The sequence below is a fragment of the Pleurodeles waltl genome, chromosome 8 (assembly GCF_031143425.1).
Source record: "Pleurodeles waltl isolate 20211129_DDA chromosome 8, aPleWal1.hap1.20221129, whole genome shotgun sequence".
In the NCBI taxonomy this organism is placed as follows: Eukaryota; Metazoa; Chordata; class Amphibia; order Caudata; family Salamandridae; genus Pleurodeles; species Pleurodeles waltl.
The window spans coordinates 1,539,621,648-1,539,639,665 of record NC_090447.1 but is presented as its reverse complement, the minus strand read 5'-3'; the positions used below and the strand labels follow the sequence as shown (position 1 = coordinate 1,539,639,665).

Genomic DNA, 18,018 nt, shown 5'->3' with positions numbered 1-18,018 from the left:
TAACACTTCATCATCCAACACACTGCCACGTGCCGTGTCCCCTTGCACTTCCTGGCTATTTCTCCATTGTGTAGAGCAGACCGCCTCTGTTTCTCCGTCTTGTACTGTTCATCTTCCTGTACAGATCTCCTCTCTCTGTCTCTCCTACCTTATAGACCATTTCTCCATTCTTCTCTTCAAATTTTCCTTCATGGTTGTTGTAGAAAGCTGGCTCTGTATATACTATCTCAAAGTGAGAGGTAGTGTGCACAGAGTCCAAGGGTTCCCCTTAGAGGTAAGATAGTGGCAAAATTAGATAATTCTAATGCTCTATTTTGTGGTAGTGTCATCGAGCAGTAGGCTTATCAGAGGGTAGTGTTAAGCATTTGTTGTACACACACAAGCAATAAATGAGAACACACACTCAAAGTCTTAACTCCAGGCCAATAGTTTTTATATAGAAAAATATTTTTTTCTTAATTTATTTTAGAACCACAAGATTCAGAATTCACGTAAATACATAACTTGTAAGGTACTTGGCATTGGTAAATGTGGAACTTTGAATTAACACAGTAATGTACACAGTTTGGTCAAAAATGGCAATAAGCTATTTTAAAAGTGGACACTGCAAAAATCAACAGTTCCTGGGGGAGGTAAGTACAAGTTAGTTTAGCAGGTAAGTAAAGCACTTACAAGTTCAGTCTCCGTGGCATAGGCAGCCACCGTTGGAGGTTCAAGTCAACCCCAAACACCCAGCACCAGCAGCTCAGGGCCGGTCAGGTGCAGAGGTCAAAGGGGGGCCAAATAACATGGGCGCCTATGGAGACTAGGGGTGTTCTGGTTCCAGTGTGCTAGCAGGTAAGTACCTACGTCCTCGGGGAGCTAGGGGGGTTTTGTGGAGCACTGGGCAGCGGGGGGTCACAAACAAGCATACAAAGTACACCCTCAGCTGCACAGGATCGGCCGGGTGCAGTGTGCAAAGCAGGCGTCAGGTTTTGAATAGAAAGCAATGGAGGGACCCTGGGGGCACACTGGCGATGCAGGCAGGGCACAGGGCGCTTCTTGGGCCAGCCACCGGCTGGGCAAAGATGAGGGCCACCTGCTGGTCACTCATGCACTGCTAGTTGGTTTCTCTCAGGCCTGGGGGCTGCGGGTGCAGTGCTTGGTCCAGACGTCGGGTTCTTTGTTACCAGGCAGTCACGGTCAGGGGGAGCCTCTGGATTCTCTCTGCAGGTGTCGCTGTGGGGGTCGTCTCAGGGTGTCCACGTTGTGGGAGTCGCCTGGGGGTCCTCGCTGCAGTGTTGGTTTCTCCAGACACGGGCCGGGGCATCGGGTGCAGAGTGTTGGGGACTGATGCTTCAGGAGTGAGGTGAGAGTCACTTTAAAGCTGCTTTCTTCTTTGTTGTGTTGAACAGAGCCCCTATCTATAGGAGTTTCTTGGTCCTTTAGGTGCAGGGCAGTCCTCTGAGTCCTCAGAGGTCACTGGTGCCGCTGGATGCGTCGCTGTTGCAGGTTCTTTGAATCTGGAGACAGTCTGGTATGGCTTGGGCCAAAGCAGTTGTTGTCTCCTCCTTCTCTGCGGGGTTTTCAGGTCAGCAGCCCTTCTTCTTGTTCAGGTCATCTGGACTCTGATTTCCTGGGTTCAGGGTCGCCCCTTAATATTGATTTTAGGTGTGTGTTAGGGCTGGAGGGCAGTAGCCAATGGTTACTGTCCCTGAGGTGGCAACACCCTCCCTGTGCCTCCTCCCTTTGGGGAGTGGGGCACACCCCTAATCCTATTGGGCTAAATCCTCTAACCCAAGATGGAGGATTTCCTAAGGAGGGGGTCACCTCAGCTCTGGACACCTTAGGGGTGGTCCTGGCTGGAGGTTGACTCACCCTTGTTTTTCTGATTATCTCCCCCTGGACTTGCAGCCAAAAATGGGGGCTTGTCTGGGGGGCGGGCATCTCCACTAGCTGGAGTGCCCTGGGGCACTGTAACACCGGATTGAGCCTTTGAGGCTCACCGAAAGGTGTTACAGTTCCTGCAGGGGGAGGCGAGAAGCACCTCCATCTAGTGCAGGCTTTGTTCCTGGCCACAGAATGTACAAAGGCACTCACCCCATGTGGTCAGAAACTTGTCTGGAAGTCGCATGCTGGCACAGGGCAGTCAGTCACACACTAGCAGAAGGGTTGGCATACAGGGGGCATCTCTTAGATGCCATCTGTGTGCATTTTTCAATACATCCCACACTGGTATCAGTGTGGGTTTATTGTGCTGAGAAGTTTGATACCAAACTTCCCAGTGTTCAGTGTAGCCATTATGGTGCTGTGGAGTTTGTTTTGACCATATACTCTTTATGGCTACTCTGTACTTACAATGTCTAAGAATTGATTTAGACACTGTAGGGGCATAGTGCTCATGCAACTATGCCCTCACCTGTGGTATAGTGCACCCTGCCTTAAGGCTGTAAGACCTTCTAGAGGGGGGGGCTGTGGGCATGGCACTCTGAGGGAAGTGCCATGTTGACTTAGTCTTTTTCTCCCCACCAGCACACACGAGCTGTGAGGCAGTGTGCATGTGCTGAGTGAGCGGTCCCCAGGGTGGCATAAGACATGCTGCAACCCTTAGAGACCTTCCCTGGCATCAGGGCCCTTGGTAGCAGGGGTACCAGTTACAAGGGACTTAGCTGAGTGCCAGGGCTGTGCCAATTTTGGGAACAAAGGTACAGTTTAGGGAAATAACGCTGGGGCCTGACACCGACAGACTGGACAAAAACAGCCACAACAGCAGAGAGCTTTTTAGCATTGTCAAGGAGTTCTCCAACCCCAACGCCAACGCCGTCACGCCCTCACAAGATTTGTGCAACTCCCTCGCCACATTCTTCCATCGCAAGATCAGCGACCTCCACGACAGCTTCGGACACCAGACCCAACCAAGCATCACCAAACCCGCACCCCCGGCCATCACCCTCAACGACTGGACCCACATCAACACTGAAGAAACCAAAACCATCATGAACTCTATCCACTCCGGCGCCCCATCGGACCCCTGCCCTCACTTCATCTTCAATAAAGCCGACGACATCATCGCCCCGCACCTCCAGGCCGTCATCAACTCTTAATTTTCTTCTGCTACCTTCCCCGAATGCTGGAAACACGTCGAAGTCAACGCCCTACTAAAGAAACCTACGGCTGACCCGAGCGACCTGAAAAACTTCCGCCCCATCTCGCTCCTGCCCGTCCCCGCCAAGGTAATAGAGAAGACCGTCAACAAACAGCTGACCACCTTCCTGGAAAACAACAACCTGCTATACCCTTCACAAACCGGATTCCGAACCAACCACAGCACTGAAACCGCCCTCATCTCAGTCACAGACGACATCAGAACCCTGATGGACAACGGTGAAACAGTCGCCCTCATCCTCCTCGACCTCTCGGCTGCCTTCGACACCGTCTGTCACCGCACCCTAATCACCCGCCTCCGCTCCACCGGGATCCAAGGCCAGGCCCTGGACTGGATCGCCTCCTTCCTCTCAAACCGTTCCCAAAGAGTTTACCTCCCACTGTTTCGCTCAGACCCCACCGAGATCATCTGCGGCGTACCTCAAGGCACATCGCTCAGCCCGATACTCTTCAATGTCTACATGAGCCCCCTCGCCGACATCGTATGCAAGCACGACATCATCATCACCTCCTACGCCGACGACACCCAACTTATACTCTCCCTCACCAAGGACCCCGCCAGCGCCAAGACCAACGTACAAGAGGGCATGAAGGACTTCGCAGATTGGATGAGGCTCAGCCGCCTAAAGCTGAATTCTGACAAAACGGAAGTCCTCATCCTTGGCAACACCCCATCCGCTTGGGACGACTCCTGGTGGCCCACGGCCCTCGGCACCGCACCGACCCCCGCAGACCACGCCTGCAACCTCGGCTTCATCTTGGACCCTCTTCTCACCATGACCAAGCAAGTCAACGCCGTGTCCTCCGCCTGCTTCCTCACCCTCCGCATGCTCCGCAAGATCTTCCGCTGGATCCCCGCCGACACTAGAAATACCGTGACCCACGCCCTCGTCACGAGCCGCCTGGACTACGGCAACACCCTCTACGCTGGGACAACCGCCAAACTCCAAAAACACCTGCAACGTATTCAAAACGCCTCGGCCCGCCTCATCCTCGACGTACCCCGCAACAGCCACATCTCCGCACACCTGAGACACCTGCATTGGCTCCCAGTCAGCAAAAGGATCCCCTTCCGACTTCTCACCCACGCACACAAAGCCCTCCACAACAAGGGACCGGAATACCTCAACCGTCGCCTCAGCTTCTACGCCCCCACCCGCCTCCTCCGTTCCTGTGGCCTCATGCTCGCTGCCGTCCCTCGCATCCACCGCTCCACAGCGGGTGGGAGGTCCTTCTCCTTCCTGGCAGCCAAGACCTGGAACTCCCTCCCCACCAGCATCAGGACCACCCAGGACCACTCCGCATTCCGGAGACTCCTAAAAACCTGGCTTTTCGAGCAGCAGTAACCCCCCCCCTTTCCCCTAGCGCCTTGAGACCCGCACGGGTGAGTAGCGCGCTTTATAAATGTTAATGATTTGATTTGGTGAGCAGGGTCCCAGCACACTTTCAATCAAAGCTAGCATCCACAAAAGGCACAAAGTTAGGGGGTAACCATGCCAACGGTGGTATTTTCCTACAGTTGTCTTATGTTAGTGAATGAAAAAACATCATTGCCTCCCTAGCAACTAGTGAACTAGATTCTGAGTACCAGCTAAGATCCTTTTTTCTTATCTGGAAAACTTGAAAAAATACTGCATTCTCGAGATACCGCCAAGTGTCCAAGTGCTTTACTTCTGGCTTTCATAAAGTGTATTCTCTGTTTTCATTTTAAAGATGGAGTTTGGTAAATTGTGCTGTAAAGGTAATGCAGCACTGGCTACTTCCCAGAGTCAATTTCAGGTACAAATTTGTTGCATACCCTTGAAAGAGATATTATTTAAACATGTGTTAAGACTATGCATATGCTGGAGATACTCAATGTCTGTAAATGATTCTTCAGAAGATTCAGTAACATTTCAGTGAGAAAGTTTGAAATGTTTACAGTTAGTTTCCTATGAGACGTGGGGCAGCTGTATATCCTTCCAGTGACCATCTGCCCTTATACTGCTAGTATCTTGAAATGTTGCTATGGAACAGAAGGTGTTCTGCACCTCCTGTTAGTAGCAGTCCAGAGTGTTGTTTTAATCATTGATGTGTTTTGAGATTTCCTGTTTAGTAATGACAAGTAGGAAGTCAAGGGTTCCTGTTGTTTGCTTACCTCTTGATGTATCTCTCCTTAAAGGATCCGTTTGCGGCCACGCATGCTGCGAGACGTGTCTGTCACAGACACAACAACCACGGTCCTGGGCACAGAGATCACTTGCCCCATAGGAATTGCCCCAACTGCCTTCCACTGCCTAGCCTGGCCCGATGGAGAGATGAGCACAGCAAGAGGTAAACCTTCCAGCCACTAAGCATCAGCCTCAAATTCTTTCACTGGGTGGGAGTCAAGAAACGTATCCACTTCCAACAATCATATAATGTGGAAGGTCACACACGCGTGTATACACACTGTAACATTTTAATTTTTTACATGTTCACATATGTGTGTACACACTAAAGTATCTAAAATAATATTACTATCTGGTGGGCTCTGTGTTTCACATCACTGCTTGGTTTGTGGACCACAAGAGATGTGATTATTACGCATGGGTCAGGGCTAATGGATGAAATCATTTTTGAGTCACAGTGCCTAGAAGTATTGTCCCTTGCTGGGCAGTGCCCCTTATACAAAGCACACCCTCTTTTGTAGTTTGATGGAAGCTATCCCTTTATACAAGGGGTGGGCTATAAATTCTGCATCGCCAGCTGAGTTCGTGGACTTTTGCCCAATCAGTGTTATGCAAAGTCCTGGCAAAACTCCATCAACCACCGCGTGGCAGTCATTTTGTCTCACGCGTGGCTCTCCAACATTAAGTTGGTGAACCCGAGCGAGAGCTGGTGTCCCCTTGCAGGATTTTCAGGCACTAGAATGGCACCTGTCGAGAATGTCTCAATGCAGGCGGTTACAGGCGGTCACGGCCCTTCACAGTGAGAAAGCTGCCACTAAAGTAGAAAATCTGCTTGAGCCACAGCAAAGAAGCAACACCCTCTGGACACCACCTGGTGCCATTCACAATTATTTTGCAGCACAGAACAAGCTTCTGGTGCTAAAAAACAGTGCAATGTCCCGATTCCTGTCCACTCACAGAACTCCTCGAAATCTCACCGAGTTGTAACTCAGCCAGTTCCATCCACCCCTACTGTATACTACCATGCTGTGCTTCTATGTTCATGATCCCAAGATTTAGTAATTGCTTGTAGGTCATACAGCGTACACACCATGTTCAGCCTCCTATGTCATCAGTAATCTCCACTTTTCTCTTTCATACTAAGCGGCTGAAGCCATGAACTTGTGCTATATCGCCAGCACCTACTCCACCTGCTCAGTGGAGGAAATCGTGGCCGCAGCTCCCAATGGCTTCCGCTGGTTCCAGCTCTACGTGTACCGGAACAGGAAGCTCTCTGAGCAGCTGGTGCACAGGGTAGAGGCCTTGGGGTTCCAGGCTTTGGTCCTCACTGTAGATGTGCCCTACACGGGGAAGAGGAGGAGCGACATCCGCAACAATTTCCGACTCCCAGCGCACCTAAAAGTCAAGAACTTTGAAGGTGTCTTTGAGGTTTGTATGCAAATTTGGGGTTGGAGATGGGGCTTGAGTGGCAGATGTAGGTCAAAGAAGGAGTGATAAACAATACTCTACCTTGGATGGGATTTGAAGAAATGTGTGGTTTCTAAGGGTGGCTAGATCAATTTGGAGCAAAGTACCAATTAACCCGAAGGCTCCAACAACTAAATGGTTAGTTGTTTACTTTCATACCACTTTTGTCGTACTTACTTGGTTGTTTTTACAGATGAGAAGGCCTGAAATGTCATACTGTAGCTGTGGTAAAGTGAGAATATTCTTTATAAAATGAGTTGTATTGTTCAGCACTTGTTTTACATTGGGGGAACAGCATTGTTTTATAACTAAGGAAATTTAGAATATAGAATGTTGGGACGTTGCATATTTGATGAGCTATTGGGAGGTCCCTAGTCAGTTGATGGAGATGCTGGTTGTGTTTTAACTTGAATAGGATGCTCTTCAACAAAGGACCTACTTAACCTGGATCTTTTTGGAGTTTTACTTTTCCACATTGGCGATGAGTAGAGAAAAGGCGAGCATCTCCTCAATTGTGACACTTTATATGTATGTTTCCAGCATCTCTTGGAGTACTGTCATTGTTTGCTTTGCACTGACAGGGGGTCTCCTGAAGACAATTCATTGGCACTCTGCTAGGAAGACGTGTACTTTATCGGGGGAGTTGGTGAGCTCTTCCCGCTTATTCCCCTACAGGTTATGAGGAATAATTACTGATAAGGACTGACATATTCCTCTAATCTCATGCTGTCTTCATCTCACCTCATATTGTTTTAAATTGGTTACTTTACCACAACCTCAGTACAAATACTATTCGACAAGTTCATTTCAGTGTTGCGCTCGATTTTACCCAACGGTGTAGTGCAGTTACCAGGATCTGCATCTTTCAACTTCAGAAGTAAAGCGTAGTACCCTACCTACATTGTCCTTGTGTCTCCATTGTTCCACCATCCTACGGACGTACTGAAGAATGTGTGTGTCCTACTCCCTTTAGACAGCAACGTTACATGCATGTAACTTTGACAAGGTCCAGAGCCTGTAAAAAAAAAAAAAAAAAAAACATACCTACGTATGGCAGCCATCTTTGAAGGTGTATTAATGGAGCATTACTTTACTTCATAACACCCTCGTCGGCGACACGCATGCCTGTGCTCATCCATTTTATTACTCCGCGGCGACAGGCACACCAGTGTTAGATCATTTTCACCTGTCCTTGTATTTCTCCATCAGCGGTACGCACGCTAATTGTCTTCGCTGCTTTCAAGGCGACACGCACACCAGGATTACTGTGCTTGTTTGCATTTCTGCTTCAGCATCATGCACACTAATTGTCTTCGCTGCTTTCCAGGACACACACACACCACTGTTACACCATTTTCGCCTGTCCTTATTTGTAGTTCTGCATCAGTGGTGACAGGCACACCTGTGCTTGTCTACTTTTTCTTGTCAGCAACAGCCACACACATCTGCAAGGTTTGAACAGTTGAACAACTGGGGAGGTATAATCCACTCTCTTGTGGTGTTCTTCGTTGTACTGTTTATCATATTGGAATTCACAATGCAAAATGTCACCCCACCACCATTTTCCTCACTACACGAGGCGAACCACCCATAATATGGCCCAAATGGGAAAAAAACTCCTTTCCACATTATGCAAGAGTTTGTGGTACCAGTCTCTGCGGTGAGTGGAACATTTCCATTTTACTTCACTGTTTGGGGAGTGAAGGACAAGAAGTGTTTGAAAATCTTCCGGATTTAAATGAGGAATACACAGATTTTAATGAATTTGTAATGTGTTTAAAAAATGTTAGGTTTACATTATCTTCCCAAAGTCACTACTATATTTGAAACGTATTATTTTGGTATGCAAGAGCAGAAAACTGATGAGAGTGGGGAAGAGTATGTAAGGAAATTAGCATCCACTTGTAAGTTTGGTCTCAGCTTAGATTAACACATCAGAGACCAGTTCATGTTGAAATGTCGTAGTGACAAAATTAGACATGAATTGTGGGTCAAAGTTCATCCTTCTTTACATGAATTGATTTCTATAGCTAAACACATTAAACCTACCTTGACTTGTGTAGAAGAATTAGTAACAGCTAAAAAGGTTATAATCAGTAACGTAAATTTGAAAGGGAATGAAATTAAGTCAAAAGATGAAAACAGCTAAAGTTATTCAAAATCAGTGTCCTAGATTTAAGAATGGTGTATGTTATAGATGTGGCAACACAGGACACTTTGCATCTTATAAAGAAATGCCCAGCATTTAATGCTCTACGCAAGCTTTGCAACAAAAAGGGGCATTTTGCTAAACGCTGCAAATTAAGCACGGGTAATGCTAAACAAGCAGTTAAACTTGTCAATGACTGTGTTTTATCGGTGCTTACAGTTAATGAGCCTAAAAGACATCCAAAAGATATTGTAGTGATTCAGGGTCTAAAAATTGAAACATTATTTGATTCTGGAGCATGGCTCACATTAATTTCTAATGACTTGTACGAGAAATATCTTAGTGATAAAATATGCTTGAAAGATCCTAATGTTGTTCCGGGAGCTTATGGTGGGAAAACTATTGAGCTAAAGGGGTACTTTGAGTCGGAGAATAAGTTCAAAACCAGGTCCATTTATGGAAAGATATATGACCGCAAAAAGGGGATAGTGTTTTGAGTTGTCCTCATCAAACAGACCTAGGAAACATAATAGATCCTAGTTCTTCCACTCCTGTGAGGATCAGAGAAGATTACATTAAGGAATTGCAATTGAGCAACAAACAAGAGGTCGCCATTCAGTAATGGGATGATATCAAACTCCAAGAGGAGTTCCCAGAGGTATTCAGTGAGACAATGGGTTGTTTGAAAGGTTACGTATATCAGATTAACTTAAAATCAGGAGCGACACCAGTTGTTGCTAAGGTGCGTTCTATTCCAATTTCCATGAGAGATGCAGTAGAGAATGAGATTAGGAAGCTATGCAGTGAAAGGAGTGGTTGAACTGGTTGAGAGCTCGGAATGGGTTGCGCCAATTTTGATTGTGTGGAAACATTCCGGAGAGATCAGGTTGTGCATAGATTTGAGAGCTTTCAACAAGTGCATCATGAGCGATCACTTCTCTCTTCCTAATCTAAATACTTCACTACCCCGATCTGACTGCAGCTTATCATCAAACCAGACTTGATCCTGATTCCAAAGACTATACCACATTCATAACTCCTTTTGGTACTTATCATTTCATGCTAACGCCCTTCGGTTTCGTATCAGCAGCCACAGTTTTCCAGCGCATCATGTTTTGACTTTTGGGGAACATCTTGGTAGTCAGGTGTTTCCAAGATGATATCTTGATCTATGAAAACACTAAGCAGGAACATGATGAGCGAGTTAAAAATGTTTTGGGTGTCTTGAGAAAGAATGGTTTGACTCTCAAGTTAAGCAAATGCTCTTTTGGGAAAACTGAAATTGAGTACTTTGGGCACAGGATATCAGTTGATGGTCTCTTTCCGGAAAAAGGTCTTGTGACCGGTGTAATGAATTGATCTTCACCAAGCAAATAAGAGGATTTGTTGCCATTGTTAGGAATGGTAGAATTTCATGCAGATTTTTTACTAAATTTGGCCTCAAAAACTTTAGAAAAGAGGAAATTGTTAATGAGGGGACAGAGTTTGTGTGGAATGAAGAGCGTGAGGAAGAAATCTCTGATATTAAGAAGGAATTAGCTGAAGTCAATAGCTTGCCGTGTTTCGACCCCACCAAGGAGTGTGTTATAATAATAGAAACTAGTGCCAAATGACTTGGTGCAGTGGTGATGAAAAGAAAGGAAACAGAGCTTAAACCCATTGTGTATTTCTCTAGGTCATTACGTGGAGCCGAAGAAAGATATTCTACTAAGGTTTCCATCAGCCTTCCTCCTTGCTAAGTACTTCAAACTTGCCTTGCCATGGTGTGCATACAATCCTATTAAGTGTAGTATTGTCCCCTGATGACGAAAGGTGTTAGACTGCCTAAAGGCATATCTAGATATAGAATATGTGGTTTACCATTATTTGATGTCTCCTCCTTTATATGTTGGGGAGAATTTCGAAAATCCATAAAGTACAATTATAGGACACAGACTTCTACCCATAAGTTTCTACTATAGGAATTCTACCTAGATGTATTGACTTATACTCTTTATACGTGGGCTGTAAACAAATCACTACTTCAACATGGTTCATACCTGTTCCATAGTAATGTGGGCCACTGAATTTATGTGAGCGTTACCTTAATGCAGCAGGTTAGTTTGTGAGACATCTTCCCTTGTACTTTCCTCTGGAAACAAATTATATAAGAACAATACTTAGCATCCCTCAGTAGCGCTAAGTATTCTACGGACAGGTCTGGTCTTCCTCTTCATAGTCCTTACGCCTGGGATGAACCTAATCCAAAACCTTTTCAATTAATTCAGAGGCTCCTGTCTCAAGGAATTGTTGTTTCTTTCTGTGGATTGTCGGAATCTTTGGTTAAGCTCTCTCGAGCTCTCTCGAGTTCTATACATAAAACGTTCCCTGGATGGGATGTTACTCTATAGGTTACCTGGAAATTGAACTTTGTAAGGATCTTTCCTTTGGCATCCACCCCCTTCAGAATACTGTTTCTCTCATTAAAGCGCCATGACACTACAGTTCTGTTGAACTCTATGCTAATATGTTGTTTCATCCCTTCTTCCTTGATGTATTTGTTGTCACCTCAAGTTGCTGTTCTACCAGCGCCAAGATACTGATGGGTACATATGGGCACTCTCTATATTCTATCAACAAACCCAAACATCCATCCGTGCTGCGGCCAACTGTGGTTCTTGCTTCTTGTTCTTCTTGCAGTCTTGGCTGCTGATGTCTCTTAAGGACAATGTTCTAAACGATCCTCTTGGGACCATCAGGGCGTTGGTGTCTGACCCTAAGGCTCACAGCCTTCTGGTGCTGCTCCGGCAGTAGCACGGACCGTTCTTATCCTTTGAGATGCTAAGCTCTTGGGTTGACTCGCCTCCTTCGATTCAGTGGCCGCGCTACACAGGAGTGTGTCTTAAGGTCCATTCACAAAGCATCTGAAAGTCTTACCAACCTACTGCAAAAGAAGGTTCATTTTTTCTCACAATTATCCAAAAAAAGATAAAATCTAATGTTAGCTCAATTTAATGAAAAATGGGCAGTTATAATAAATATGTTGCCTCCCATGAGAATGAAAAAAATTTGGGCCAAAAAAAAAAGGTGATCTGTGGTTTTCTTCGGACCTTGTGTCATTTGAAACAAACTGGTCACCAATTGGAAAGAAAGTGGCAGAAATCAAACTCGATTGGTAGATCAGACTTGATTCATAGATCAAACTTGATTGGTAGATCAGACTCAATTCATAGATCAAACTTGATTCATAGATCAGACTCCATTCATAGATCAAACTCGATTGGTACATCAGACTCGATTCATAGATCAAACTCGATTGGTAGATCAGACTCGATTCATAAATCAAACTCGATTGGTAGATCAGACTCGATTCATAGATCAAACTCGATTGGTAGATCAGACTTGATTCATAGATCGAACTCGATTGGTAGATCAGACTTGATTCATAGATCAAACTCGGTTGATAGATCAAACTCAAATGATACATCAGACTCGATTGATAGATCAAACTCAGTGGATAGATCAGTGTGTAGAAGGCTGTATCGAGCTTATAAACAGCCCATTCTAGCAGCCATACGCAGACACAATTCAAGCCGTATCGGCATAGGAAGGAGGACCACCCAAGAGCTATTTAAAATCTACCCTGTGTTAACCAGTTTATTAGTAGGAGAGGCAAACACAGATGTGGTTCTTCAGATTTTTTTTGTAAGTTTCTCATCAATTTCCCTCAAACAAAAATCATTGGTGTAAATGTGTAAATTGATTCTGACAAATGAGTTAGGGACATCTGAACCTGAGAGGAGAGCCTTATCTTTCAGCACAGAATTAAGAAGGTTTAAACTACGCTCTCCTAGTGACACTAAATACCCTCTAGCTAAGTTACAATCCGGGCACCCAGAACATTTCTCTTTGTTGGGTTGGAAGAAAGGTTTGAGCAGAAGCGTGAGGCTACTGTGAGAAGACAGAGCTAGAAAGAAGACTTTATTCACCAGTGCGCAGCATTACAGTAATCTAAGCCTATCAAAGCTTAGACGTCTTGACGGCAGCCATGCACTGTCAGAGGATGGATAATTTAAGTTAGAAGGTGGACGTCGTTCCTGCCGGTGACACTTCGGTTGTACATTTTCACCACTGCTGAAAGGGTTGGCCGTAGCCACCAATCCTTCGACCACAGAATGCAGTGCCACGGGGGTTGATTTCCACCCGCAGCTCACACTTCAGTTTTCTCTGGATTGAGTTTCCACCGGGGTCTCTATCCCTTCTCTACCTCCTGTGGGTAGAGGCCCGGGGATGCATCGTTCTTGTCCTGGTTGTCTGCACGAAACAAGATCGGGGTGTCGTCTCTGTAAATATCTGGAGGCCATGCAAGCAAGTTATAGAGGATGGTGATGGGGCAGGCATGGTAAAAAGTTAAGGAGAGGCAGTGAGCTACCCTTGGGCACCAACGTTAACGAAAGAAATATCTGGGAAATAAGCGTTGTAGGCCAGTTGTTAAGTATGGTTATTAAGAAAATAACTAAACCACATTTTTGCAGTGAGGCCCACTCCATGATGCTGTTCAAAATGCAGTTCTTACCCTATGAATAAAGAAAGCATGATTAGACCCTGCACTTCTAAACAACTGTTGGACAGTTTGCACTCTCCTTTTTTTGGCAAGGGTCACTTGATACACCTCAGGGAACTATCTGGAAAATAATTCTATCTTTTCTGATTTCCAATCTGGGATTCACCTCTAAGGGAGACACACATGGCCATGTAAAACATCTAAACATATATGGTGGAGCTGTACCATAGGGGCCACTTGAAATCCTATTACACCTATTGACACAGCGAGCCATGGCTTCCATGCATTTGATACCATGGACCACTGACTTGTTTGGAAGAGGTTAGCTCAAGAATGTGGATTACGAGGTAGCATTTTATAATGTATCCAGTCCCTAATCAATAGAATCCAAGGTGTAAATTAGGTCTATGCAGATCTGATTCCAAAAATGACCCTTGTGAAGTGGCCAGGTTCAGCACTCTTTGCTCTTGGTATTCAATAGTTACATGGTCCCTCAGGCATCGTTCACCAAAGGCCATCGTCTGTGGTTTTAGATGTACGTGGATCATGAGCATCTGATTGTAGGTCTAAATGATAATGTCCAGGACTAAAAAGTTGCTAGTTTATCTAAAAACAAAGCCAGTTTGTGTATGGTGAGGAATCGCTGAAGTCTTCAATCATGTAAGACTGAGTTCTTGGTTTCTGCTGTTGAGGAATCTTTGCCAGGGTGTTTGTGGCCAGAGGAGTATGTATAAGCTCTTCAGCAACACAGATTAAAACCCTGGCTGTCACTGTTTATTCATCTTACATTTTGACTCCCATGTTTCTCCAGTCATTGTGCTAGGTCACCATGGATGGTACCTACTTTTCAAACCATCTCCATTACTGAGAGCTGCAAGTCACCTTCTACTGATTCAAGCATCAGTATTTTCAAGGCCATTGAACGGATGAGTGACTTGTTGGAATATCCCACAGTACAACGAAGGGACCCTGCCGGCAGCCGAGAACTCATGAAAAGCAATGTGATCACGAAGCATGATTCGTAGGTTCGCTGTTTGTAAAGGATTTACTTGTCTTCATTCTTCAGCAAGCACTTTGGGAGTTGATACCAAACCAGTTGAAGGAATGCTTTGAGTTTGAAAGGTCTGATAGGGCTCTAAGATCTGCAGCCCCAAATCTGAGATGCTCGAGGTGGAGGTGCTCCAGGGTAGGTGGAAGGATGGTGACCGTGACTGGGTAAAACTCTGCGATACCTGAGCCATGTCTCATGGTTTTGCTGCTTTAAATAGAAATTGGAATGGCACCTCTTCATTTGTGGCACCCGATGAGCATGCTCTGTTTTTCTTGTTTTATTTCTTAGACTTTCTGTTCATGTTATTTTGTTGTTTGTAGAGTTAGGTTTCACAAGTTGTTTGTTGTTGTGTGCGCCTTGACCCTGCATTTGATCCAGCGTTGGGCCTTTCTAAATAAATGTACTCCTGCTATTCCACCTCCTGTTACTGGCGCAGAGAAGGTTTTCATTTTTAAACTGATGATCCAGTCTCCTCCTGCATTGTTCACAGTCAGTTTTGCTGAGACCTCCCAATGAGAACCTGCTTAATATAAATATATGTTCATTTGTGAATAATTGTAACTGATGATTCCAGAATCGCCACCTAAACGTGCCAGGTGTCAGTCGGCATCTATGGCGGTTTGGTAAGAGTCTACCATCCCCAGTGGTTCAGGAACCCGCATGCTTCGGTTGTGATCATTGTCAGCATTTGTTCCTTTTCCTATAGGAGGACAGCGGCCCGGATAACTATGGGGTCCCTGTCAATACCCTCGACCCGTCCATCAGCTGGAAGGACATCTGTTGGCTGAAGAGCCTGACCAGTCTGCCCATCGTCATCAAGGGGATTCTGACCAAGGAGGACGCGGAGCTGGCTGTGGAGCACGGCGTCCAAGGAATCGTCGTATCCAACCATGGTGGACGGCAGCTGGACGGGGAACCCGCCACAGTAAGTACATGTCGGGTGGACTGGTGAGGCCTCAATGCCACCTCGAACCCAACCCAACTTAAATTCAGAACCGTTGCGTAAGGATCCTGAGGTCTGTGAGCAATGGGAGAGCGAGAGACGAGAGACTTTTGATTTCCTCTGATTTCCTCTGAGGTGACAACAGTCCAGCGAATGAGAATTATCCCAGAAGCAGGTGAATAGGATGGAAATACTGGGATAATATTTTTTGAATTGCAGTTGTTTCTGTTTACCCTTTCTTTTTACCATTTGTTTTGCTATATATTCCTCCTTTGGGAAGGTTTTTGTAAAGTCTCAGCCTCTTCTAGAGCGGTGTTTCTTAAGAATCAAATGTTCCTATGATGTGCATTAAAACTCAAAAGGGTTTCCTCACTTCTTCTAAATTCACCTGCATCCTCGGAAACACCTGTGCTGTTTTATTAAAACTGTATGCAATAGTTAATTTACTTTAATAGGTAATTTAATTAAATGTAGTTAATTAAGCATATAGTGTGAGAAAGTAGCCTCTTTCTAGCCTTGTTACCCCCACTTTTGGCCTGTTTGTGAGTGTATGTCAGGGTGTTTTCACTGTCTCACTGGGATCCTGCTAGCCAGGGCCCAGTGCTCATAGTGAAAACCCTATGTTTTCAGTATGTTTGTTATGTGTCACTGGGACCCTGCTAGTCAGGACCCCAGTGCTCATAAGTTTGTGGCCTATATGTATGTGTTCCCTGTGTGGTGCCTAACTGTCTCACTGAGGCTCTGCTAACCAGAACCTCAGTGGTTATGCTCTCTCATTTCTTTCCAAATTGTCACTAACAGGCTAGTGACCAATTTTACCAATTCACATTGGCTTACTGGAACACCCTTATAATTCCCTAGTATATGGTACTGAGGTACCCAGGGTATTGGGGTTCCAGGAGATCCCTATGGGCTGCAGCATTTCTTTTGCCACCCATAGGGAGCTCTGACAATTCTTACACAGGCCTGACACTGCAGCCTGAGTGAAATAACGTCCACGTTATTTCACAGCCATTTTACACTGCACTTAAGTAACTTATAAGTCACCTATATGTCTAACCTTTACCTGGTAAAGGTTAGGTGCAAAGTTACTTAGTGTGAGGGCACCCTGGCACTAGCCAAGGTGCCCCCACATTGTTCAGAGCCAATTCCCTGAACTTTGTGAATGCGGGGACACCATTACACGCGTGCACTACATATGGGTCACTACCTATATGTATCTTCACAATGGTAACTCCGAATATGGCCATGTAACATGTCTAAGATCATGGAATTGCCCCCTCTATGCCATCCTGCCATTGTTGGTGCAATCCCATGATCCCACGGGTCTCTAGCTCAGACCCTGGCACTGCCAAACTGCCTTTCCCGGGGTTTCACTGCAGCTGCTGCTGCTGCCAACCCCTCAGACAGGTTTCTGCCCTCCTGGGGTCCAGCCAGGCTTGGCCCAGGAAGGCAGAACAAAGAACTTCCTCTGAGAGAGGGTGTTACACCCTCTCCCTTTGGAAAATGGTGTGAAGGCAGAGGAGGAGTAGCCTCCCCCAGCCTCTGGAAATGCTTTCATGGGCACACATGGTGCCCATTTCTGCATAAGCCAGTCTACACCGGTTCAGGGACCCCTCAGCCCTGCTCTGGCGCGAAACTGGACAAAGGGAAGGGGAGTGACCACTCCCCTGACCTGCACCTCCCCTGGGAGGTGTCCAGAGCTCCTCCAGTGTGCTCCAGACCTCTGCCATCTTGGAAACAGAGGTGCTGCTGGCACACTGGACTGCTCTGAGTGGCCAGGGCCAGCAGGTGACGTCAGAGACTCCTTCTGATAGGCTCCTTCAGGTGTTGCTAGCCTATCTTCTCTCCTAGGTAGCCAAACCCTCTTTTCTGGCTATTTAGGGTCTCTGCTTTGGGGATTTCCTTAGATAACGAATGCAAGAGCTCATCCGAGTTCCTCTGCATCTCTCTCTTTACCTTCTGCCAAGGAATCGACTGCTGACCGCGCTGGAAGCCTGCAAAACTGCAACAAAGTAGCGAAGACGACTACTGCAACTCTGTAACGCTGATCCTGCCGCCTTCTCGACTGCTTTCCTGGTGGTGCATGCTGTGGGGGTAGTCTGCCTCCTCTCTGCACTAGAAGCTCCGAAGAAATCTCCCGTGGGTCGACGGAATCGTCCCCCTGCAACCGCAGGCACCAAAGAACTGCATCACCGGTACCCTGGGTCTCCTCTCAGCACGATCAGCGAGGTCCCTTGAATCCAGCAACTCTGTCCAAGTGACTCCCACAGTCCAGTGACTCTTCAGTCCAAGTTTGGTGGAGGTAAGTCCTTGCCTCCCCATGCCAGACTGCATTGCTGGGAACCGGACTTTTGCAGCTACTCCGGCCTCTGTGCACTTCTTGCGGAAATCCTTTGTGCACAGCCAAGCCTGGGTCCACGGCAATCTAACCTGCATTGCACGACTTTCTAAGTTGTCCTCCGGCGACGTGGGACTCCTTTGTGTGACTTCGGGTGAGCACCATTTCACTCCACTTCGTAGTACCTGTTCCGGCACTTCTGCGGGTGCTGCCTGCTTCTGAGAGGGCTC

The 18,018-nt window shown here is 46.3% G+C and overlaps 1 protein-coding gene across 4 annotated transcripts in view; it reads left to right on the top strand.

Moving 5' to 3' along the window:
• The window catches only part of HAO2 (hydroxyacid oxidase 2), a 257,628-nt gene that overhangs the window by 219,815 nt on the left and 19,795 nt on the right, over window positions 1–18,018 (top strand). For all 4 annotated transcript variants that reach the window (XM_069203001.1, XM_069202999.1, XM_069202998.1 and 1 more), the window contains 3 exons: window positions 5,306–5,457; window positions 6,439–6,722; window positions 15,211–15,429. In XM_069203001.1, the coding sequence (XP_069059102.1) occupies window positions 5,306–5,457; window positions 6,439–6,722; window positions 15,211–15,429 (655 nt within the window). The remainder of the gene's footprint in view (window positions 1–5,305; window positions 5,458–6,438; window positions 6,723–15,210; window positions 15,430–18,018) is intronic.